The sequence below is a fragment of the Delphinapterus leucas genome, chromosome 10 (genome assembly GCF_059928025.1).
Source record: "Delphinapterus leucas isolate spDelLeu-1000000601 "Yukka" chromosome 10, BTC_Dleu_Yukka2, whole genome shotgun sequence".
NCBI classification, from domain to species: domain Eukaryota; kingdom Metazoa; phylum Chordata; class Mammalia; order Artiodactyla; family Monodontidae; genus Delphinapterus; species Delphinapterus leucas.
The window spans coordinates 20,780,966-20,804,867 of NC_143138.1; the positions used below are offsets into that span (position 1 = coordinate 20,780,966).

At 43.4% G+C, this 23,902-nt stretch overlaps 2 protein-coding genes across 4 annotated transcripts in view; one reads left to right on the plus strand and one right to left on the minus strand.

Annotated features, from left to right (window-relative positions):
- Positions 1–23,890, minus strand: part of SLC17A2 (solute carrier family 17 member 2) — a 65,448-nt gene extending 41,558 nt beyond the window's left edge. For both annotated transcript variants that reach the window (XM_022562227.2, XM_089918432.1), the window contains exons 1-2: positions 23,779–23,890; positions 19,128–20,702 (exon numbers count right to left, since the gene is read on the minus strand). The gene's annotated coding sequence lies outside the window, so the exon portion shown is untranslated. The remainder of the gene's footprint in view (positions 1–19,127; positions 20,703–23,778) is intronic.
- TRIM38 (tripartite motif containing 38) lies at positions 861–14,878 on the plus strand. Of its 2 annotated transcripts, XM_022562238.3 has the most exons (8): positions 861–1,011; positions 1,209–1,244; positions 2,653–3,198; positions 5,732–5,827; positions 7,622–7,852; positions 8,863–8,885; positions 8,981–9,093; positions 14,192–14,878. In XM_022562238.3, the coding sequence occupies exons 3-8, from the start codon at positions 2,800–2,802 to the stop codon at positions 14,713–14,715; spliced, it is 1,386 nt and encodes a 461-aa protein (XP_022417946.1). In that variant the 5' UTR covers positions 861–1,011; positions 1,209–1,244; positions 2,653–2,799; the 3' UTR covers positions 14,716–14,878. The 2 variants fall into 2 exon arrangements, with proteins under 2 accessions (XP_022417946.1, XP_089774559.1); XM_089918433.1 differs by lacking the exon at positions 861–1,011 and having other exon boundaries at positions 1,105–1,244.
- Positions 23,891–23,902: the final 12 nt, after the last annotated feature.

Genomic DNA, 23,902 nt, shown 5'->3' on the forward strand with positions numbered 1-23,902 from the left:
TGACCTGCCAGGCCAGGGGCCCAGAGTTTACCCCAGGCAGCTCTCAGAAGCCAAATTTAACTTCCCCTGACTGTGTCCTCAGCCTTCCTTACTGGCTCCTTTGGGCCACTGCATATATTTATTTCCTAAGCAAACACTTATTGTGCACTTATCATAAATACATCTTACACCTAAGGCTATAAATGTGGCAGGGTCTTATTTATTTATTTATTTTTTGCCCATTAAATAATAACTCTAAATTGGGTAGGGACAGTATTTTTGCTCTTACTTTGAACTGGAGAGGCTGGAGCTGAGGCACCAAGTACTCAATCCCAGACCCCACAGTCTTTCCTGCACATTGCAGGCGATGGCCCCCAGCTGAGGCCACTCACTGCTGGGCCATTAGTGGCTCCCGTTTGCTGTCCTTGGTGCCTGACTCTGACTATTGATAAGTATTTGAATCTTGCGGAGGGATACCGAGGAGGAAAATGAGACACAGTATCAGGACAGAAAAGAATGGGAGAACGGCTTGAGCAAATTCTCTGATACCAATGAGCCCTATTATTGTACCGCCCCTTTTTTCACCACACCCTTCAGAGCAGTTCTAAAACAATCGGCGACTAAAAATAGTAAAACATAACATCAGCCAGAAAGGCTTATAAATCCCAAGGGGGTTGGTGGCAAAAGTAGAAAGATCTCACGTCAGAGTCTGTGAACTCTGCAGACTTCCTGCTTTTAGATCCTCTGTGCTGGGGTCACACACAAAAGAGTTTACTGAATTATTAAGTTGTCCCTTCGTTTTATTGCTGTAAAAGAAAAATATTTTTCCTACTGTCTCCCCTCCCTTTCAGGACAAGCTGAGTGCAAAAGACACCGGCAATTTCACGAGCTTCCTCCCCGGATCTACAGGGCGCCACCTCCCACCGCAGTTTCACTTCTGAGTTTAGTCCAGTCTGAGTTAACTTCCTCACCCAGATCTCAGGAACCGGCAGCTACGGAGGGAGCTAGCAGTGCATATGTGCCTGCTGCATGGTGAAGGGAGTGGGAAGGGTCCAGGCCCAGGTTTTTTTGGTGGAGGGAAAAGAGACGTGTGTGTGTGTGGGGGGGGGGGGGGGGTTGGGCGGCGCGGGGAAGGGAGTTTGTTTCCTGATAACAGCTGCTGGAACTCTGAAAATGGTCAGGACTGTGCTTCATAGCTCTCACACCCTGTCTGCTTTCTCTTTCGCCAGACTCCATGTCAGATCTCCGAAGATCCAGGATGTGAGGTGAGTGAAGGCCCAGGACAAGAACCCTGGGGCCTCAGAGGAGAGGACGTCCTTCTTCCCGGGAGCAAAGCACCCCTGGCAGAGCGGAGCCTAGTGTATCTCTTGGGGGAGATAACCCGCCAAAGAATAGAAGTCTCCGGAAGAAATTCTCTACGGATCCAAGAGAGTGGTCCTGGTTATTAGAGGGACATAGCCTATCCAGTAACTTTAGTTGAATCCCTGCTTTTAATTCTGCCACTGTCAGTTCAAAGGAAAAGCCACTCTCTTCCTCCGTCCTCTGCTGCCCTCCCTGACAAAATCCCAGGAATGGGGAAGCAGGGAACAGGGCTAGGTTCACGAAGCAGCCGGAGCAGTGGGTGAAGGGACCGAGTCCTTTGTTCCTAGTCACCCCTCCTTTGTCTATTAGTTGTCAGGTCCTCGCTGGTGGACACTAGGTGTCCAGCACCCAGGATCCTACAGAGGCCCCACCTTCCCCATCTGCTTCCCACCTCCCCGCATCCTGGGTTCTGCCAACCCCCTGTGATCCAGTCACCCTGAACTTCTCCTGAGAGACAAGTCCTGGCCTGAAAAGATAGATAGTCACTTCCCTAGCTCTCCAGGAGCTCTGCACCCCAGGACCAACCCCTTCTCTTCCCAGCTGTCTTTCCAATTCTCTTTTCCTCAGGTCAGGGAGGGCAAAAAGAACTTGTTGGTTTTTCTGGTTGTCTTTTTTACTTTCATTATCATCCTGGTTGGGTCTCCACTGGGGACTTTATTAACCTGCTGTCTTTTGTTCTTTGTGGGGTGGGAGTGAGGGTTTAATTAGAGTCAAATTTAAGGAATTCCTGGCAGTCCAGTGGTTAGGACTCCTCGCTTTCACTGCCGAGGGCTCGGGTTCAATCCCTGGTCGGGGAACTAAGATCCCACTAGCTGAGAGGCGCGGCCAAAACAAACAAACAAACAACAACAAAAAATTAGAATCAAATGTGATTGTCTCAGTGAAATCCTTCATAGACCACCCAGTTACCTGGATGTAAGTGTTACTACCAGTTACAAAGAGATAACTCTGGTACTAATTATTCTTAATATTCATTAGAGCAGGAAAGAGTTTGACAATCCCTCACTGAGTTCTCTCTCTTGCTGCAACTTTGGTGAAGAAGTCTGCCTCATTTCTCTATCTCTCTCAGTGCTTGGCCCAAGAAAACTTTTCACAATAATGGAATGTTCTCTATCTGGGCTTTCGTGTAGCTACCAATCACCTGCGCCTATTAAGCACTGAAATGTGGCTAGTGGGTGTGAGAAACGGAATTTTAAATTCTATTTAATTGTTATTAATTCAAAGTGGCCACATGTAATAGTCACTACCATATTCCACAGCACAGCTACATTTGATGCATCTTCTAAATTCCAATCTATTTCTTCTCTCTAGAGAGAAGACCACGTGACCTGTGGAGGCCAGTGGCAGCCAGTGCATCGGAAAGAGGCTCAGACAAGGTGAAGTTCCATCACTGTGGGAAAGTTCTGGCTGCTTCATCTCTGCCTCTAGATCCAATATTAGAGATTTTCAGGAAAAGCCATGGCCTCAACCCCAATCACCAAGAAGATGAGGGAGGAAGCCACCTGTTCCATCTGTCTGCAACTGATAACTGAGCCAGTGAGCATCAACTGTGGACACAGCTACTGCCACTTGTGCATAGTGAGCTTCTGTGAGATGCAACCATGGCTGGAGATGTTCTCCTGTCCCCAGTGTCGGATGCCATTTAAAATGGCGAGCCTCCGACCCAACAAGCAGCTGGGAAACCTCATTGAAGCCATCAAGGAGATGGACCAGGAAATGTCATGTGAGGAACATGGAGAGAAGCTCCATCTGTTCTGTGAAGACGAGGGCCAGCTCATCTGCTGGCGCTGTGATCGAGGATTGCAGCACAAAGGGCACACCACAGCTCTGGTGGAAGATGCATGCCAAGGTTACAAGGTGAGTGGTGGGCCAGAGGACCTTGGCGAGTACCCGGCCTCATGTTGCCCCCCAAGACCTGAAATTATTTAGCCTGAAACCCAAGATTAGGATCCTGAAATATAACTTTCATCATGTCATTCTTCTGAAAAGTAGTTTATGATGGGTCCTCACTGAATCAAGGCCTGATGGTCACTCTTGTCCCTACCCACTCTTGATGAACTCCTCCCCGTTCTAGAATGCCATGTGCTCCAATGCACACCTGCATGTTTTATTGCCTCACACCGTCTGTGTAATTTGAGAAAGCACAATGTGCAAGTCCATGGGATAGAGTCTGAAAACACAGGGGACGAAGACACACCCCCTTTTAGGTATCCTACAGTCTAGTAGGGCAGACAAACCAGCAAAAAGGCTGCCTGAAGTCCCCTGATTTGGATGGTGGAGAGGAGCACCAAGGGGTGTGGAGTGGTAACTGAGGAATCTTCCCAAAAGTGACTCTTGAAGAACACATAAAAAGTAACCAGATATAGAAGTATGGAGAAGAGAGAGGGCATTCCAGACCGAGGGGCCCACTTGTGCAAAGGCACAGCTATGAGAGCGTACCTGACTCGCTGTGACCAGGCCAGAGGGTGTGTGCAGGGAAGGCAGGTGATGTCATGGGAAAGGAAGTCAGGGCCCAGAACTTGGTATCCGCTCGGAGTCTAAGCCCTAGCCCAGAGTAGTCCTGGCCACGGGGGGATTTTCATTTGCACAGTGAAGGATCAGGTTGACATTGAAAAGAACATTCTGGTACTGATACAATGAAAGGAATACCAAAGAGTAAAATTTAGATTATTCCTATAAGAAGGGGGAAAGGGAGCAATTCCAGGCAAGATTCAGGAAGGGGAATGAGTGGAAGGGTTTGGAAGTGATTGGTCATGGAGTATGAAATGGAGGGAGAGGTTTTGGGCAACTCCTGTTTATCACTTAAGAGCATATTAAGGAAGGCTGACCTTTGCTATTGTGGAACGAAGGAGGCGGCATGGTCCTGCTGCCTTATTCCTTCTCTGCCCTGGCTAGATTTGAGAAAATTGTCGTCCCCAGTGTGAGCTCCTTGTTCCCTCCCCTATGACGTGGAGGTGGTCTTCTATTAAGGTTCTGGGTCCTTCATCAGGACGCGTCAATACTGACCACCACTCGGCACATGGCAGCTCTTCCTTAAGCTCCATGGAGCAGCTAATTACTGTAATGGGGATATTCCCATTGGAATTATTTTCCCACCAAGTAGTAAAGGGAGCAGCACGGGGTGATGGTTCTAAGCCTTGAGAGTCAGACTGCTTAGTTTGAAACCTTAGTTCTGCTACTTATTAGATGGGTGACTTTGAGCAAAGTTATGTAATGTCTTCATGCCTTGGTTTCCCCAACTATCAGTGGGGATAATAGTAGTTCCCTTCCTCTCCGACATACATGCTCAGGAGGTTGTTATAAGCTTTAGGGACATTAATACATGTAAACCTTAGAATAGCACTCGGCACATAGTGAGGGCAATACAGTCTTTTGCTAACAAGTTCTATAGAGCCCTTTCTTGAGAGCACGTGAGAACTGAGTATACCTATTGGCTTTAGGACAAGAGCTGATTCTTTTTCTTTTTAAATCAAGATAAAATTTCTTTTTTTTCTAATTAATTAATTCATTAGGCTGCGTCGGGTCTTGGTTTCAGCATGCAGGCTCTACAGTGCACAGGCTTAGTTGCTTAGTTGCCCCGCGGCATGTGGGGGTCTTAGTTCCCCCACCAGGAATCAAACCTGCGTCCCCTGCGTTACAAGGCAGATTCTTAACCTCTGCACCACCAGGGAAGTCCCAGAGCCAATTCTTTTAGTGTTGACCACAAGTAGCAATTTGGTTTAGCTTAAACTTGCTTTCCATGAAAATGTGAGAAACTATTTTGAAAAATAACCTGAAAGCTTCATATGGATACTAACTCATTTTTAAAGGGCTTCATGATACCATTCTTCAAAAGGTCTCCGAGCTCCCCTCCTCCATTAACTGTTTCTAACAACTTCAGCTGGCATCTTGGTCTGTCTTTCCTTCCTGACTCACCATAATACATACAAAGTTCCACGTGTGCCAAACACTCTGGTATTGGTTCTGTTTGGGTCAGCACATTACTTCATAAAATCTTTTTAGGTGATTTTTATCTTGTTTTATGTGCAGAATTTCCCTGGCAAGACTGCTGGTGGTGGATATAGCTCAGGCTCAGGGTCAGCTGGGATCACAGCCCAACCACCCACCAGTTACAGCACCTTGAGCAAGTTATTTATCCCCTTTCTAAGCTTCAGTTTCTGCGGCACAGAAATGATGTTAAAAATCCTACTAACTGCTCAGTGTTGCCAAGGGAATCAAATATGTTACTGCCTATACAGCCTTCAGCATGCTTCCTGGTAAAGTGTAAGGACTCAATACATATTCAATAGTCAGGCTATTCTAATAGTCTTGGAGGGCTGGGATGCTCCTTAGGTGCCCAATGAAGAATTGTTGAATTGAAAAGACTTTATTCACCCAATTTTTCCTTCAGGAAAAGCTCCAGGAAGCTGTGACAAAATTGAGGCAACTGGAAGAGGAATGTATGAACCTGAAGGTGTCCACGGCAAAGCAAATAACCGAATGGAATGTAAGAGTTTGGGTTTATTGATCTCAAGCTAGTTTCCATCCTAGAGCTTAGGTACAGGGGATGATTGAGCAAAGCATAGTGATGGCTTATTCTCACTAAACCAGACCAAACAGATAAAACCCAAAGAAGAAAGCACATTTGTTTTTATGTCCCTCGTTGTCTAATATCTATGAGAATTTATCTCCAACCCCTTCAACCTTTCAGTAGTAACCGGCTAGGATTCCGAAACCTCAGTTAGGAGAAGCAGAACAGGTGTGCCCATTTACCTAGAGCCATTCTTGACTGGGTTTCAGTTCTTAATATCTCAAAGTACCTTCTGGATTTGAAGGCCTTATTAACCTTATTGCTTTGGCACATGTACCACAGTGCAGGGTATGGCTTTCAGCCTTACAGGTTCAGAAACCACCCTTTGTGAGCACTAAGAAAACCGAATCACTCCAGGTTGAGGTTTGTATTACTCAAGCTCATTAGACTGAAGAAGGAAATCTATCTGATTTATAAGGAGGACCAGAGTGCTCCAAGAACCTACACACTTGGCACTGTAGCCTCTAGGGTCTGAAAGACTGTTTCCATGGCTGACCAGCCTCCCCGTGATCAGAGATGCATTCCTTTATGGAAATATTTATGTAATTAATCGGCTTACAGTCAAATCCCACAGGCCAGTGAGCCATTTTGCCTCTTTCAGAGGTTTCTTCCAACCTTCCAACCTCTGCCTAATCCTTTGTGTACAGTTGTTAAACTTGAACTCTCAGAGGACACTCTTGCTTCCCTCATTTCTGGGATCTTGGGCAATGGGGAGGATCTTGAGCAATGGGGAGGATCTTGATTATAGCTAATACATATGGAAACCCTGTCAATGACACTCTACCACAACATTACAGTCATCAAAACGCTGCGTAAATTGAAAAAGCACTCATGGAAACTGCAATTCTTATCTCCCCAAACGAAAGCTGAGTCCGACAAGGTGTACCATTTGGTTTCTTATACGTAAGGATGAGTAGGTGGACCCGAGTTGGTGGATGACTATTTCGTAGTTAACTATGACAAATGCCTGATACCCAGACCTCCCGCTGCTGAGAATCATGGACTCTCCTAATAGCCTGGTTGTCTTAAAGTCCAGTCTTGGTGATGTTCATTACAAGCTTTTGCTTCAAGAAATTCCCTCAGACTCAGAGCTACTTTCTTATATCCTGAATAAAAACTCATTTTTATCTTTGTAACGGATAAAGTTTTTAACCTTGGCCCTAGTCCCATGATTAAATTATCTAGCACTCCTGCACCTTGTCTGAAGAAGGATATTAATAAGGTGATAACCTCTCCCACATCTGAGTACCTGCCTTTCGGGCATGACTCTGCAGCGGGCAATTTGGGACGTTCTTCCAGCTCGAATGATTCATGGGAAAATAATGTTATGGTAGCTGAGCAAACTTTCTTTTGTGTATGTATGTGTTAAAATATGCATAATGAAATTTACTGTTTAACTATTTTTATGTGCACAGTTCCATTCCTTCTTCCTCGTAACTCCTGGTAACCACTATTCTACTTTCTGTCTCTATGAATTTGACTATTCTAGATACCTCATATAAGTGGAATCATAAAATATTTGTTCTTTTTTTTTTCTGGCTTATTTTACTTAGCATAATGTCTTCAAGATTCATCCATGTTTTAGCATGTATCAGAATTTCATTCATTTTTAAGGCTGAATAGTATTCCGCTATATCTATACACTGCATTTTGTTTATCAGTTCATCCAACAGTGGACATTTGGTTGGTTTCCACCTTTCTTGGCTCTAGGAGAAGATAGAAGTTCAGAAACAAAAAATCCAGTCTGACTTTAAGAATCTCCAGAGCTTCCTTCATGAGGAAGAGAAGTCTTACCTATGGAAACTGGAGAAAGAAAAAGAGCAGACTCTGAGGAGACTGAGGGACAATGAGGCCAATCTTGAACAGAAGAGCCATGAACTCGAGAGCTACATCCTGCAACTAGAGCATAAATGTCAGGGCTCAGCCCAAAATCTGCTGCAGGTGAGGCCATGCACTTGGAGAAGGGAAGGAAGGTATCTGTTCCTGAGCTTTTAGGAGGAGAATGGTGAGGAAGCACGGGAAGCTGGGCGAGCCCTGCCTGTTTCACTCAAAAATGGTACATTAGTGTAGGGAATTTAAAGTAACGTTTCTTTTGGATACACAGCAACATTTGCAAGGTGGCCTTCACTAGTCTATAGAGCGGCTTTAGGTGAATCAGAAGATATATAGGTATGGTGGGTTCCTTGGCCAAATGGAACCATGGGATAACTTTTGCTACCATTCGCCTCTGTCCCATGTTCACAAAACTCTGACTGTCAAACTGTCTCCTGAAATACTCCTCCAGATGACTGGTGGGTGACAAAGTGGGGCAGCCAAAAGAAGGTTATGGGTGATAACCTGCTCCCTGATTTGCTTGTAGAGCCCTCCAGAGCTCTTTCGGGGCCTTCTTTCAGCTGCATAATGGATCCAGCCCATTAAGACAAACTACGACTGGAGCTGTTTTTTCTATTCCCCACTAAAAGAACTGGAGGTCACACCGTAGACTGAGAATGTAGCATGACTGTCCCACCACCATGTGATACCTGCTGCTACCATCTTAATGGCCCATCTCAGGGGCTATGCATGGATTCACCACTACGGACCTTTGCAATGAATGGTCTCTACTGTGGGCTCACTCTGAAGGAAATTAGGTCACTGAAAGCAAGTCTTTCCAGAGGGAGCATGGGCAAAGCTCTTGGCCCTCTATCCTAAGCAGCCCGCAGGTAGATGTGATTGCAGACACTGCAGCTCTCCACAGAGCACAGCAAGGAAGATAACACATAAACATTCTGATATGCTGAATATCCCAGGGGGCCGGGATGGAAATCATTCTATCTGGGTATCCATCAATATCTAAGGCCAGGGTTACTCTCTTTACTTCTTTGTAAGGAGTGTTTATAGAGAACAGCCCCACATGCCAAGTCCCATGAAATGCTGATGTTCCCACACTTACATTTTGTCTTTCTCCATAGGATGTGAAAGATACTTTGAGCAGGTGAGTCCTGGACAAATGCAGGAGGGAAGGGGTGTGGGTATATAGAGCTGAATGGAATTTACCGCTGAAGAAGTCTTGGTCTCTGCTTATTCTAGGAGTTGGGCTGTGAAGCTAGAACAACCAGAGGCCCCCTCTTTGGACCTTCACACTGTGTGCAATGTTTCTGAGCTTTACTTTGATGTGAAGAAAGTGTTAAGGAGCTATCAAGGTAGGTGAAGAAACCCTAAATGCTACGGACAGAGGGACCTTTAGTGGTAACCAAGTTCACCACCTATCCCTGGGCAGGCTCACAGCCAGAGGGGTCATTCAGATATTTTCAGTTGAGCTGTCACCCTCTCCCTTGTTAGTTTGCTCCAGTGCTTAGACAGGGACATGGCATGCTGGTTACGTGTGCAGACCCTTCAAATTCCTGCTCTCTCACTTATCAGCTGTGTCATTCCAGGCAAATAACCTCCTCAGTTTCCCCATCTGAAACATGAAAATATTAACAACTCTCACTTCATTGGGTTGTCGGTAAAATTAAATATGTCAACATGTGTAAAGTGCTTAGCAGTGTCTGGGACACAGTGTTTATCGTTAATATTTTGGTCAATTCTCAGAGCAATGCAAGAAAGGGAGGTGAGTATTATGACGGTGGTCCAAATGTTTCAGGGCCTTGGCCCAGATAACACAGATGGTAAATGTTAGAACCACGACAAAAACCAAGTTTTACCAATTCCAAAGCCTGAGCTTCCTGCTTCTTTGATTCTCTTCATCAGTGCTTGCTATATTTCCACCATCCCTTATCCACAACTACAAGATTCCAAAAGTTCTGATAACTGACAATTTTTTCATAACTTGTTTGGCTGCAAAATTGGACCTAACCTAAAGTGATTTGGTGGCTGTATTAATTACCTATTGCTGCAGACAAACTTAGTGGTTTAAAGCAATACACATATATTATCTCACAGGTTTTGTGAGATAAAGCTGGGCACAGCTTAGTTGGGTCCTTTGCTTAGGGTCTTACAAGGCTGCAATTAAGGTGTTAGCCTGGCTGTGTTCTTACCTGGAAGCTAGACTGGGGAAGAATCCTCTCCCAAGCTCACTCAGGTTGTTGGCAGAATTTCTTTCTTTATGGTTATGGGACTTAGGGCCCTGGCTTCTTGCGGGCTGTTGGCCAGAGGCTGCCCTCAGCTTCTAGAAGCGAGCCATCAGGTGCTTGCACATGGGCCTCCCAACATGGCCAATTATTTCTTCAGAGTAAGCTCAGGAGAGAGTCCCTAGAGCAAGTCTGCCAGAAAGATGGAGACTTAAAAAATGAAATATAGTCACAGGAGTCACATCCCATCATTTTTGCCATATTCTATTGGTCAGAAGCAACTCACAGGTCCTGCCCACACTCAAAGGGAAGGAACTGCATAAGGGTATGAACACCAAGAGGCAGGATCACGGAAGGCTACCCTTGTGTCTGAGTGACACGGTGGCCGAACCTGAACTGCACTGATATGAGATTATTTAAAGTCTTTATTTATCCCGCTTAGTTTGCATTTATGTTTTACTGCAGAAATATTGATGCATTAGATTACAAGATAATGCCTTAGACCCTTCCAGGGGTGGGCACATAATTTAGAGTGTCTGTATTGTTTGCCTTTATAACATCAAAAATATTCTGAGGGCTTCCCTGGTGGCGCAGTGGTTGAGAGCCCGCCTGCCGATGCAGGGGACACGGGTTCGTGCCCCAGTCCGGGAAGATCCCACATGCCGTGGAGCGGCTGGGCCCGTGAGCCATGGCCACTGAGCCTGCGCGTCCGGAGCCTGTGCTCCGCAACGGGAGAGGCCACAACAGTGAGAGGCTCGCGTACCGCAAAAAAAAAAAAAAAAAATCTGAATTTCAAAACTCATTTGGCCCCAGGGGTTTCAGATAAGGATTATGAACCTGTATTCAGTTTCCCCTCAAGTTAACAAGAACAAACAACAATAATAACTACCACAAAATAGCAACTCTGTATTTGATCCTGTACAGATGTAAGGAAGGACTTTATATAAATTATGTCCAGATTTAATTGAGTTGATTTTTCTACGCTTATCTTTCACAGAAGGCATTACAACATGGTTCAAGTCTATCTGTTTCTAAAATGAGCTCATCTTTTAACTAGATAATTCTTCTTTTTGAAACCCTCATTATTAAAGCTTTTCTTATTAAAAAAGTAATATAAATAAATTGTAATCACTCAAACAGTATAGAGAGATACGAAAAAAAGTTCAAGGTTTCTCTTACCCTTCTGCAGGTAACAAGACCTAGGTCTTTCTCTGTGTTTTTACAAACATTTAATACATAGATCGTCTCTTCCTATTCGCCCATTGCTTTTTAAAGCTGTCTAATATTCCATAGTACATCATAACTATACGTAACCATATTCCTACTGATGGAGCTTCAGGCTGCTTTCAGCACTTGGGTATTATAACATTTGCAGCAATAACTTTCTAGTCCATGCAACCTTATATCCTGGTGCTTTCATTCCTGTAGGGTGTATACCTAAAGCTGGGATTGTTGTTAATCTTAACACATGTTACCAGATTACTTGTTCCAATGTAGCAACATGCACTCTCTCACCAGCACCAATAAAAACGATTCACACATACTGAACACTCTTTCTGTGACAGATGAGAAGAGCTTCACGTGTGTTATCTTGTTTTACACCACAAGCCTCTCTGTAGGTAGCATTTTTTCCTTTATAGATAGGGAAACCAAAACACAGAGAGGTTACGTGACTGTTGTAAATTCCCACAACCAGCAGGGGGTAACTCAGGTAGTATCTCTCTAGAACTCAGTCTCTTAATCACTCTGCAATGTGGCAAAAAATGAAAATGATGTATTTTTTAATTCATTGTCTTATGGAGTGGACGCTGAAGGTATGTGTAGTTGGTTTTTGTTTGTTTGTTGCTATTACACACAATACTACTGTGAACTTTCTTGTCCATGCTTTCTTGTGTCCTGTGAATGGTTCCCTCTGGGGATATACCTTGAATTAAAAATGCTGCTGTGTAGGGATGCACATCTAATTTTACTAGATACTACAGATCTTGAAATTGTATCACTTTATACCCTACCAGCAACATAAGAGATCCCACTGTTTCACATCTCCCTTACTCTCTGCTTCTAATTTTTGGCCATCTGATGGATTTGAAATGGTACCTAATTGTGGACTTAATTTGAGTTTCTCCAATGTCACTAGTGAGGTTGAGCTTCTTTTAGTAAGTCCATTAGCCCTTCAGGCTTCTTCTGTGTTTTAAGAGTTTTTCTTTTGGGTTCTTTTCCTTATTGATTTATGGGAGCTTATTATAGCCAATATCTTCTGTTATGCGTATGGCATTTTACATTTTCATCCTATCTTTTGATGTATAGAGATTCAAACTTAGAGTAGACACATTTGTCTCCAAGGTCTATGCCTTTTGTTTCCAAAGAGCTCAGGCATCAACCATCTTTCTAGTGGTATTACCAACCTGTAAACATTTTAATTTCTCAGCTTGGTTTTCCTGGATCATTCAGGGAAGACTAATGAAGCCCGAAACTTTTGTGAGTCAGGCTCATGATAAGGACTGACTGAAGAGAGTTTAATAAAGGGATTATTTACAAAGAGGAGGATTTGGGTGATCATCAAGGAACAGTGAAGCAAACCAGGGCTAGGAATAGGTAGGGAGTCATCACCTCCCCAAGACTTCGGTAGCAGATGGAGGGAGCTGTAACCAGAGGCAGAGGAATGCAGACCCTCCAAATCATAGCTAGTGGGGAGGGACTTGGGGCACTAAATACTTCTAACTCTATTTCTTTTTGCCCTGTGGTCTCCTCTAGTGTTTCTCATTGGCTTAACCAAATAGCAGTCAGAGGGAAGGGAGCCTGGTTGATGTGTGGGTTAGCCTTCCTGGACACAGAGCAGGCTGGAGAAAGGTGGGGAGTGATCTGGAGGGGCAAGTGGAGAACATCCAGCAGTGGAAGTGTTTCCTAATACTTGATTTCCCGTATTGCCACAGCCCAAATGATCAGAGTTTAACCCAGTAACACAGCGGTTTGCTAACTCTCTTGCTGGACCACCCCATTACCACCTTTCATTTTTAAAATTGCGTTGCTGGCCAGTATCACACTTTATCTACTTTTTTATGTCTTACTTGACTCTAGTCAGATATTTGTCGTGTGTATTGGTCTCTCGTGTGTTACTTTATACTAATCCCTATAGAGCATTACCTGAAGCAAGAAAGAAGAGCTTACACTTAAAAGTCAGGGGACTAGGTGTATGTCCTGAAGCCTGGGTAAAATTTTGCGTTTTCCAATAACAAGCTATGACATTAGTTGAGTCATTTTCCTTCTCCGATCCTCAGTGTTAATGGTAATTAAGTAGAGATGATGAGGGTCTCATTTCTGCTCCAATATTCCATGATTCCTAGAGGTCCTACAAGGGAGAGGAAGGGCTTTGGAGAGGACAGTAACCATGTTAACTCTGGTTAGTTCTGCTCCTTGGCTTCTCTGAGTGACTAAGATGATGATGATATCATTATTATTACTGCCATTTACAGGGCACTTACTATATACCAGGAATTTTACTAAGCACTAAGCATACATTAGCTCCTTCAATCCTCCCCACCATGCTTGGTGACAGATACGATGATTTCCACTTTATATTTAACAGAACTGAGGCTCGGCGAATGGTTTGCCTAAGCTCACAACAGCTAGTAAGAGACAACGTGGTACATATATACAGTGGAATATTACTCAGCCATAAGAAAGAACGACATGATGCCATTTGTGGCAACGTGGATAGACCTAGAGATTGTCATACTGAGTGAAGTAAGTCAGGCGGAGAAAGACAAATATCATATGATATCGCTTATATGTGGAATCTAAAAAAATGGTACAAATGAACCTATTTACAAAATAGAAATAGAGTCACAGGCATAGAAAACAAACGTATGGTTACCAGTGGGGCAAATGGGGGGAGGGATAAATTGGGAGATTGGGATTGACATATTTTCACTACTATATAAAAAATAGATATCTAATAAGGACCTACTGTATAGCACAGGGAACTCTACTCAATACTCTGAAATGACCTATATGGGAAAAGAATCTTAAAAAGAGTGGTTATGTGTGTATGTACAACAGATTCACTTTGCTGTACACCTGAAACTAACACAACATTGTAAATCAACTATACTCCAATAAAAATAAAAATAAAAAAAGAAACAATGCTTGGATTTGAATGCAGCCTGGTTTTATTTAAAATAAACTGTGCTCTCAGCTACAAAAATCATGTCTTTTTTTCCCCCCCCAGTCAGCGTGACTCTGGATCCAGATACAGCTTATTACGAACTAATTCTGTCTGAGGATCGGAGACAAGTGACTCGTGGATGCCCCCAGGAGAATCTTGATACTTCTTCTAGGAGATTTAGTGCCTTACCCTGTATCCTGGGCTGTGAAGGCTTCACCTCAGGAAAACATTACTTTGAAGTGGATGTGGGAGAGGGAACTGGGTGGGATTTAGGAGTCTGTATGGAAAATGTGCAGAGGGACACTGTCATGGTGCAGACGCCTCAGTCTGGATTCTGGGCCATCAGACTGTGCAAAAAGAATGGCTACGTAGCGCTTACCTCTCCCCTAACTTCCCTTCAGCTAAGGGAGCAGCCCCTGGTTGTGGGGATATTTCTGGACTTCGAGGCTGGAGTTGTATCCTTTTACAACATGACCACTGGTTCCCACATCTTCACCTTCCCAAAGGCCTCCTTCTCTGACACTCTCCGGCCCTATTTCCAGGTCTATCAATATTCTCCTTTGTTCCTGCCTCCCCCAGATGAGTAAGGGAAGGAGCAAAGTCTCCTCCTTGATTTAACTAGCATAGAGAGTATAATCTGAATCCCATGAGGACAGAAATGTGGTCTCTTTTCTTCGCTGCTATTTCCTTGTACCTAAAACAGTGCTGGGTTTTTAGTGCATACTTAATAAATCTGCATTGAATAAATGACTATAATGACTGTAAAAATACCCCAAGTGGTCAGGCTGAGCTGGGGAAAAGCAAGATAATAGCGATGATTATGCTTTGTCCTCTCCATCCCTCTTCAGTGGGTTCAGAGTTTCGATTTCTAAGAGTTCTTGAGTGACCAGGAGGGTGACTCAGAGACCAGGAGGTCTGACTTCTCCTAGTTTGTTTGGTGCCATTTAAACTCATAGATGGGGGATGAGGAAAAGCTGCAGTTGTCTCTGTCAACTGCAGAAAAGAGCATGAAAATCAAAAATGCAATGACTCATCTAACCACTGACATGATTAATAATCTGAGCCATAGTAAGCCATTAATAATCTGAGCCATCGATAATCTGATGTAGTAAGTGTGGATGGCTGCCAGACCTGGTGAGATCTGCTTGAGCAATAACCACCCTCCTACCCCCATCTCAGAAGCCAGTTGCAAGTCCAGGTTGTCACCTGTGCTTCTGACTGACTGGCTATAAATTGGAGGTTCCCATGATCCCCTCTTTGGGTTTGATCATTTGTTAGAATACCTCACAGAACTCTGAGAAACACTTTGTTTACTGGTCTATTATGTAATAAAAGATATGATAAAGGATACAAATAAACAACCAAATGGAAAGATACATAGGATGAGGTCCAGAAAGGTCCCTAGCCCAGGAGCGTCTGTCCCCATGGAGTTGGAGTACATCACCCTCCCACCACGTGGATGTGTTCACCAATTCTGAAGATCTCCAAACCCTGTACTTTGAGGATTTTTATGGCGGCTTCATCATGTGGGCGTGATCAACCATCAATTTAATTTCCAGCCCCTCCTCCGTTCCCAAAGGCTAGGGAGTGAGGCTGAAAGTTCCAAGCAACTAATCATGGCCTGGTCCTTCTGGTGATTAGCCCCCATCCTGATCTATCCAGGAGCTCACCAAGAGTTGCCTCATTAGAACAAGAGACATTCCTATCACCTAGGAAGTTCCAAGGGATTTAGGAGCTCTGTACTAGGAACCAAGGGAAGAGGCCAATGTGTGTGTGTGTGTATATATATATATATATATATATATATATATATATATATACATACATATGTTTTATTATTATTTCACAATATGTTAATAAACTTTTGTTTTTCTCTTGTTAGTCTAATTTACAGGTCCCTGGTTGGAGAACCTAAGATGGGTAGAGGAAAATGATTGTTTCCTCCCCTATACAAGCAACCCCAATGTTATTGTTCTCTGTCCCCATAGTCCAAGCACACGTACCCACTCTGGAGCCTCAGACCCACTGGATAACTGAGAGACCCCACCTTTGTGCAGGATAAGTGAAGGCACCATCTGGTTATTGCTAAGTTCATCTCTACCTCTAGGTGCCCTGCAGTCCTGTCTTATCCAAGTATAGTCCTGCCCAGTGAGGGGTGGCCTCCTTAAAACGGTGGCAGGGCCTAGAGTGCTTTGCTCAGAGAAAATTCTATGTCCTTAAACACTTAAATTGCTGACCAAGAAAAAAATGATTATAAACATTCAACTAAAGAAAAAAAAATTTTAATTAACAAAATAAATCTTTGGAAACCATAGGATAATAAAGATAAAATTACAAGTTGATTGTGGTGTAGGCAAGTTATAGAAAGAAAAATAAGTCCTATTTGTCCCTATGGGTTAAAAATTCTACTATATTAGATAAACCATTGGCTGCTCTAATAAAGATTTTTTAAAAAGGAGAATACAGAAAAAATGGAAACATGAAAAAGCATATACTGGAGATAATTTTGAGAACAGTTTGAAGAATTATGTGCGTATAAAACTGAAAATCTTGACTAAGTGACTTTTTTAAAAAGAAACTAAAAGACCTAACTGACTGAAGAAGGAGAAAGAAAATCTAAACAGACTAATACAAATGAAATTCAGAAAGTTACAGAATTCCAATTAAATAAGGGGAAAAAAGCAAAACAAATAAAGAGCACATGGATTTATGGCTGCATTTTTTTTTTAAAGATAGCAACTCATTGTACTGCTGAAGACTCAATTAAGTTCTATAGAATAGAAAACCCAAAAGGATAGTGACTGAAACAAGTTCATGTCTCTCTCATGTAAAGGCAGTCCAGATGGGGAAGTGTAGGAAATCCAGAAAGTCCAGGGCTGGTATGGCAACTCCACAAAATCACCAAGCCTTCCAGCAACCCTCCCACCATCCCTAGGTTCCAAGACAGCTTCTAAAGCTCCAGGCATCACACCTTCATTCCAAGAGTTAAGATGGAGAAAGAGATTCAGAAGTTGAGCAAAGGGCACGTATCCAAGAGTTATCTTTTACTACCTACCCTACAACCTTCTGCTTGCATCCCATTAGCCAGAACTTAGTCCAAAGCCACCTTCCACCTTGGTGAGGCAGTACATGAACTCAGGCAGCTTAGCTCTACATTGTTAGAATTCTGAGCAAAATCCATCAGAGAGCTACAGGGAGTGTGGCTCCCACACCCACCCAGACCAATGCCTCACGTGTCCAGTCTGGAAAACCCTCAGCATCTGGTACATATTTAGCCAGGAAACAAAAGAAGAGGGGCCCTCTGGTGCCCCTTCCTCATACCTTTTTGACACACCCTCCCCCTGTAATTGCATGAAAGGTCAGGTATGTGTGGTGTACGTGGTGCTGCGGCAGAGGACCAGAGACACAGACAGGCAGGGAACAGCAGGAATGACAGGATAGCAACTGAAGGAGGCAGAGGAACATAAACAGTCCAACTGACACAGAAAGAGACTGTTCTCAGGTAAAGTCCAAACTCCTCATACCGGCCTACAAGGCAAATTCTGGCCCCGCAGACCTTGCCTTCCTGGATTAATAATCTGTTCTTCCCACTTCTCATTTTCCATATACAGTGGCCTTCTCTTTGGTCCTAGACAATGCCGAGGTCATTCTGGTCCAAGAGCCTTTGAGCATAATGTGTTCTAGGTTCAGAGTAGTCTTTCCCAGCTTCTTCTGAAGCCGGGTGAGCTCATTTTGATCACCAGCTTGGCAGACACAAAGTGTTAGGGAATTAACATCCCAGGAGTAAAACGTCAACTGAAGAGGGAATGGTGTGGATGGATAAAGCTTCAACCAAATGAGCTTCAGACAAACAATTCTGAGACGCCATCTACACAGTGCCTCCGAGGACATCCAGGGAAATGAAAGCAAGTGCTCAAAGTGGGAACCAGGTCAGGAATGCACCTGTGACTGCCTTTTCCACCTTCCCTGTGCCAGCACCCTGCATTCTGGGGTCACACCTTAGTTACCACCTTCACCCACAACCAGATCTGAGCTCAACTTTTCAGAGACAGCAACCACTGCTACCTCCCCCACTCTTGTCCTCTTTCTATATATAAATATATGTATAGAAAGATATAGATATTAAATGATTAAATTAACATATTTATTATGGAATACTGTAAAATACAATAAATTATACTCTCAGTTCTAAGGAATGAACACTCCTACTGTGGTGGTAAATCACCTTCCCCATACATATATTTGATCTTGCATGTTTTTCTCAGTGTGAGCATTCCCCCATGGCATTGCACATGCTAATATGTGGTTTTAAATGACTGTAGCGATCTCATAATAGCACATACGCTCAGGTTGTTTCTTGCAATTATAACTTATGTTCAAATGAACATCATTGTATGTAAGTAGGTTTTCACTTCTCTTGTTTACCTCAGGGTGGGTTTTTGAAAGAAAGTTTCCGAGTCACAGTATATGGACATTTATTTAAAATACTATCGATATATTCTTATCTCCCTCTTTCCCTTTCCCCCACTTCCCCTACCCGCCTCTTCTGTTTTCATAACTCTCACTGTTATCAGCCAACCCCTCCAGGAGCTGGGAACCTGGAGGGGCTTTGATAATGTGGAAAGCTATGGGCTGGTGAATCAGATGGGAGAATCTTTCCGAGGAGATGGGAATGGAGAATGCTAAAGTTTGCAGGTGAAAACATCACTGGAGCCTAGACCACTTCATTAATCCCCACTTCTGTTTCCTAACGTAGGAAAGGGAGGGATATAAAAATGAAAAAAAAAAAAAAAAGGAGGGGGGAGGGGAGAGAACAAGGAGCTGGATGCATCTGGGATTTGCTGCAGAAGCGTGGTTCCTTCTCCTGAAGGACAGGCAAAGCTGTCACTGTCCTAGAAGACTAATTCATGGCCATTCACTAAGCACGTGACAATTTTTGATGAGTATCAAACCACCCCAAAACTTATTTGCTTAAAACTACTACCATTTATTCACTTACAGTTCTGTAGGTCAGCTGGTGGTTCTTGTAGTCAGGGTTGAATTCTGCTAGTTCTTCTCCTGTGTCTCTATCAGCTGGAGAGTCAGCTGGCATCGGGTAATATAGGATGGCCTCACCTGCAAGTCTGGCATTTGGTAGGCTGTTGACTGGGTGCTTCATTCTCCAGCAGACGAGCTCAGTCTCTTTCGTAACATGGGTGTTTCAGGGCTGTGGGAGAACCAAGACGGGGACAAGCTGCAATGTGCCAGGCTCTTTTCAAGCATCTGCTCAGGTCACATTTGTTAGATCACTCGGCCAAGCCCAGATTCAAGGGACAGAGATATAAACTCCACCTCTTTTTTTTTTTTTTTTTTTGCGGTACACGGCCCTCTCACTGTTGTGGCCTCTCCCGTTGCGGAGCACAGGCTCCGGATGCGCAGGCTCAGCGGCCATGGCTCACGGGCCCAGCCGCTCCGCGGCACGTGGCATCTTCCCGGACCGGGGCACGAACCTGTGTCCCCTGCATCGGCAGGTGGACTCTCAACCACTGCACCACCAGGGAAGCCCTAAACTCCACCTCTTGATGAGAGGAGCGACAATGTCACATTGTAATGAGCAATAAGATGAGATAAATTGAGGGCAATTTTTGCAATCTATCATAAGACATTTGCTGCATACAGTCTCAAAATCTAAATTAAGGAGGGACAGAGATGCAGAGGCATTCTGAGTGCCTGGTCCTCAGTAGATTCGGCACCAGTTTCTCCCCAAAGACAAGGTCTATTAGAGCTCTCAGCACCATCAATAATTCCACTTTCTTCACCCACACAAACAGCTTCAGTGCCTGGGATTCTGTGCGAACGGCTCCTCACATCCTCCTCTGTCAGCCTTGCCTCTCACACCCACTCACACCAACAGCCTGAAGTGGAGTCTGTGCACCGGTTCTCTGGGACTCGCAGTGAGGGAACGGCGTTATCAGGCAGCTGGGATTGGAAATGCAGGAAGCTCTGCACATAGGCTCTTCACCCCTAAAAAGTCCCTTCTTCTCCAGGAATAAGGAAGACAGTGATCGTTGTTCAAGAAGGTGCTTGATTAGCATATTAATTAGCTTGTGGCCAAGAGACTATGCTAATCTCCTTGAGTTTATCCTGATACCCCTGGACAAGTAAAAATGATCCAATCTGTCATATTCCAGGAACTGGGTGTCCATTCATCACTCCAATTCATGGGCAGGACCTCTAGTCTTCAGATCTCCTTCTCCTTCCCACATCTTGTATCTCAGCCATCAGTCTCCCTGTGTCTCTTTTCTCTAGGTTCTCTGAGGATGGGACTGGTTGTTTTCCTTTTTTCAATCTTGATGCCACTCCTCAGTTCCTGTTTTAGTTCTCTGGACATCCTGCGATCCATTAAAGATATTAGGTAAAGTTTAAAAATAAAAATTTCCACCTTTCTATGATCCAGACAGATCTATGTCCAATTTCTGATTTTACTTACAAGTAGACAAGTGACACCACCCCTCTGTGCCTCCATCCGCTTCCTCAAGTGTAATAGTGGGGCAATAATCCCAGTTTGTAGTGAGAAGTGCTCAGGCACAAAGCACTAGGTATACAACACAATAAACAAGATTTTTGTTAATTTATATAATGATTGCAAAACACTTTTATACTTCTGACCTGCTGAAGAGGAATTCTTGGGCCACCATCACTTAATCTTTGTGGAATCCTGGGTAATTCAATTCTTTCTCTGGGCCTACCATTACTCCAGAAAAATATTAACTCAGTTTTAGAGATCGAGGAAGAAACAACATTCACTACTGTGAGGGGCTCCGCCCAGATCAGTGGTTCTCAACCCTTGAAGCAAATTCCAGTACCTAGAGAGCTTTTAAATAACTTATTGAAGACTGGCCTCCTCCAGACAAATTAAAAAGGGATGTGGACGTGAGGGAGGGGAGCTCAGGCAGAGGACTGACATCCTGCGGTTCTGTAGGTGGCACTGAAGGGTCTTCTCCCCCGGGGGTGTCGCCGGGTGTCACTTCTTTGGCCTTACCCAGGCCCACCACACCCCAGACGAACCACAAGATAACTTCAGCACCCCCTCGCCCCCCGCCTGGGGCACTCTCACTTCTCTCCAGATGCGGGTCCTGGGGGCGTTCAAGGTCCCAGCCCCACCAGGGCGGGCGGCACTATCCCTGGGGGCTGCCCTTGGGCTGCGGCCTCCCTTCCACATTGGCAGGCGGGTGGCAGGTGGGACGGGCAGCCAGCAGGATGGAGTCGAGGCCTCCACCTATTCCGAGAACTGGCGGGAGCTGGTCTACGAGGAATTGCCAATCAGAGGGGCCCTTTCTATTCAACCGTGGCCTCATTTTAACTGAATTACATTTGCAACCACCCTATTTCCAAATAAGGTTACATTCTGAAGCAATGGGGGTTATGATTTAAACATAACTTTTGGGGGAAGGGGTGGTGGGTGGGACATAATTCAACCTACACATTGTCTAGGCTTGCACACTTGGACCTTGCCCTCTCTCTGAAGAGTCAACAAATAAGTGAATGAGCCTTTAAAAAACAGAAACATGCAGAAGTGTGGCGGATACTGGCTGTTTACCAAACCTATATCATCTTCCTAGACACTGGAATGAGAATATTTCACCTACTTCCTTACATCTCCCTTTGTAGTTAGGAGTTCCCATGTGGAAAGGGAAGCATCGTGACCCTCCAGAGAGTTTAGAGGAAGAAGTGATAAATTAGTTCAAAGAGAGCACCCACAAATTATAAAACATACTCCCCTTTCTTCTCACATTTTTGCATTGACCCTGGCTCAGTATAGATTCGATGTAAAAGCGTACTACCCTTAAGATATTATTGGCCTTTAATAGCTGGTAAGGAGCTGCTGTGGGGTGGAGTTCAGAGAGCACGTTAGTTCCTACAGAATTTTCCCTGGCAGAAACAAAAACTAAATGACTTGCAAGGCTTTTCTAGCTCTAAGAATTCCACAGTTCTTTGAAAAGCTGGAATTGTCCTATAATTGCCCTATAATTGAAAAATAAGAACAGGAAGAGTGGATGATCTTATTCATATTTTATAAAGGATCATCAATCCTCAATTAAAACAATGTGGTATTAGTGCTTAACGGAAAGACTGACACAACAGAATAGAAAGTCTAGAAATAGACAAGTAATACAGGAATTTTGTATCCAATAAAGAAAGCATTTCTAATCACTAGTAGTAAAGATGGACTTTTTTAATAGTGCTGAGACAACTAGATAGCCATTTGTAAAACACCAGAAGGAACTTCAAGTAGATCAAAGATTGAAACATAAAATCGAAACAAAGCAAAAAGCCAGAAGTACTTAAAGAAAATATAGGCGAATTCCTTTGATTCTTGAAGTGGGAAAGACCTTTCTAAATATTACTCAAAATCCAAAAGCCATGAAAGAAAACACTGGTAAATTCAATTACATAAAAATAAAAAGGCTGCATAACAAATTTTATCATAATCAAAGTTAAACGACAAATGACTATCTGAAAAAAATATTTTGCAACTCTTATTATGAAGGGCTAATCTCACTAATATATAGAGATTCTGAAAGCAGAATAAACCGTTGTTCCTTTACACAATATCATCATGTACCCATGGAAAGAATAAGGAAGACCTCTGTTTCCTGTTGTAGACACAGCTCCAGGACATACTGCTAAGTGAACAATGGTAGAGAACATGTATATATTATCCTATGAAAGGGTGAGAAAGAAGAGTATATATATTTTTCATTTCTATTTGCATAAAGAAACAGTGGAAGGGGAACTGTGTCGTCAGGGACAGTGGTGTGGAACTTGACTTCTGGGTGCATATCTTTTCATACGGTTTTGATTTTTGAATCAAATTATTTATTAAAAAATAAAATTAAAAAAGATGTGACCCATGATAGTTGAAATCTAGTAATATTTTTGTCTTTAGGTATTTGTATTTGTTTTTAAGCTTCCATTGTTATACTTTTACCATGCCCTGTTATTTGCAATGTTACTTTTCACCCTTTGAAATAGAAATCCCACTTCTGGGGACCTACTTTTGAGACACACTTGAAAATGATTATGTAATTGTTGTTAACCTAATTTTTAAGAATCCAGCGATAGGTGACTGGTGAAATAAACTATGTAGCATCGCACAATGGAATACTGGGTTCCAAGTGGGTATTTGCAAGGCCGCCATTTTACTATTTAGGAGTTAGTACTTCTTTTTTAATCCAGTTCTGTTTTTATATGCAGAATAATTATATTTTTCTACATGGGCACATTGCTGAAGAGCTGAAAAATATATTATGGTATAAAGAAAAGAAGAAATTCCCTTCTCCTCCCCCAATATTCCCCGTTTTTACTTTGGCCACATAGGATACAATAAAAGTTGTAGCATCAAGATGAGAGAGTTCTCCCCTCATCTTATTTTTTTTCTTTTTTCTTTTACGTGTTATTATTGTACATCTTACACAGCAAAACCCCTTATTTATGGTTTATATCTTCTTAAGGAGGCCCCACTGGTCTTCAATTGTCCTGGCAGTCATATAACCTTCTGTTCTTTTCTCTGTCCCTCTCTTTTTTCTTTTCTTTCAAAAAACCCCACAGGCAGGGATAATCAAACCAATTATTAGTAAAGAATATAATTTCTGTGTCACCATTCTTACCTACTGGTCTCAGAAGATCTCTCAGACAATCAATGAGATTGATTTCAAGTCTGTCTCCTCTTACGTGGATGTTAGAGCTGATATAATTCTGTGGTCAGAACATCAAAACAATAGACTCCTGGAA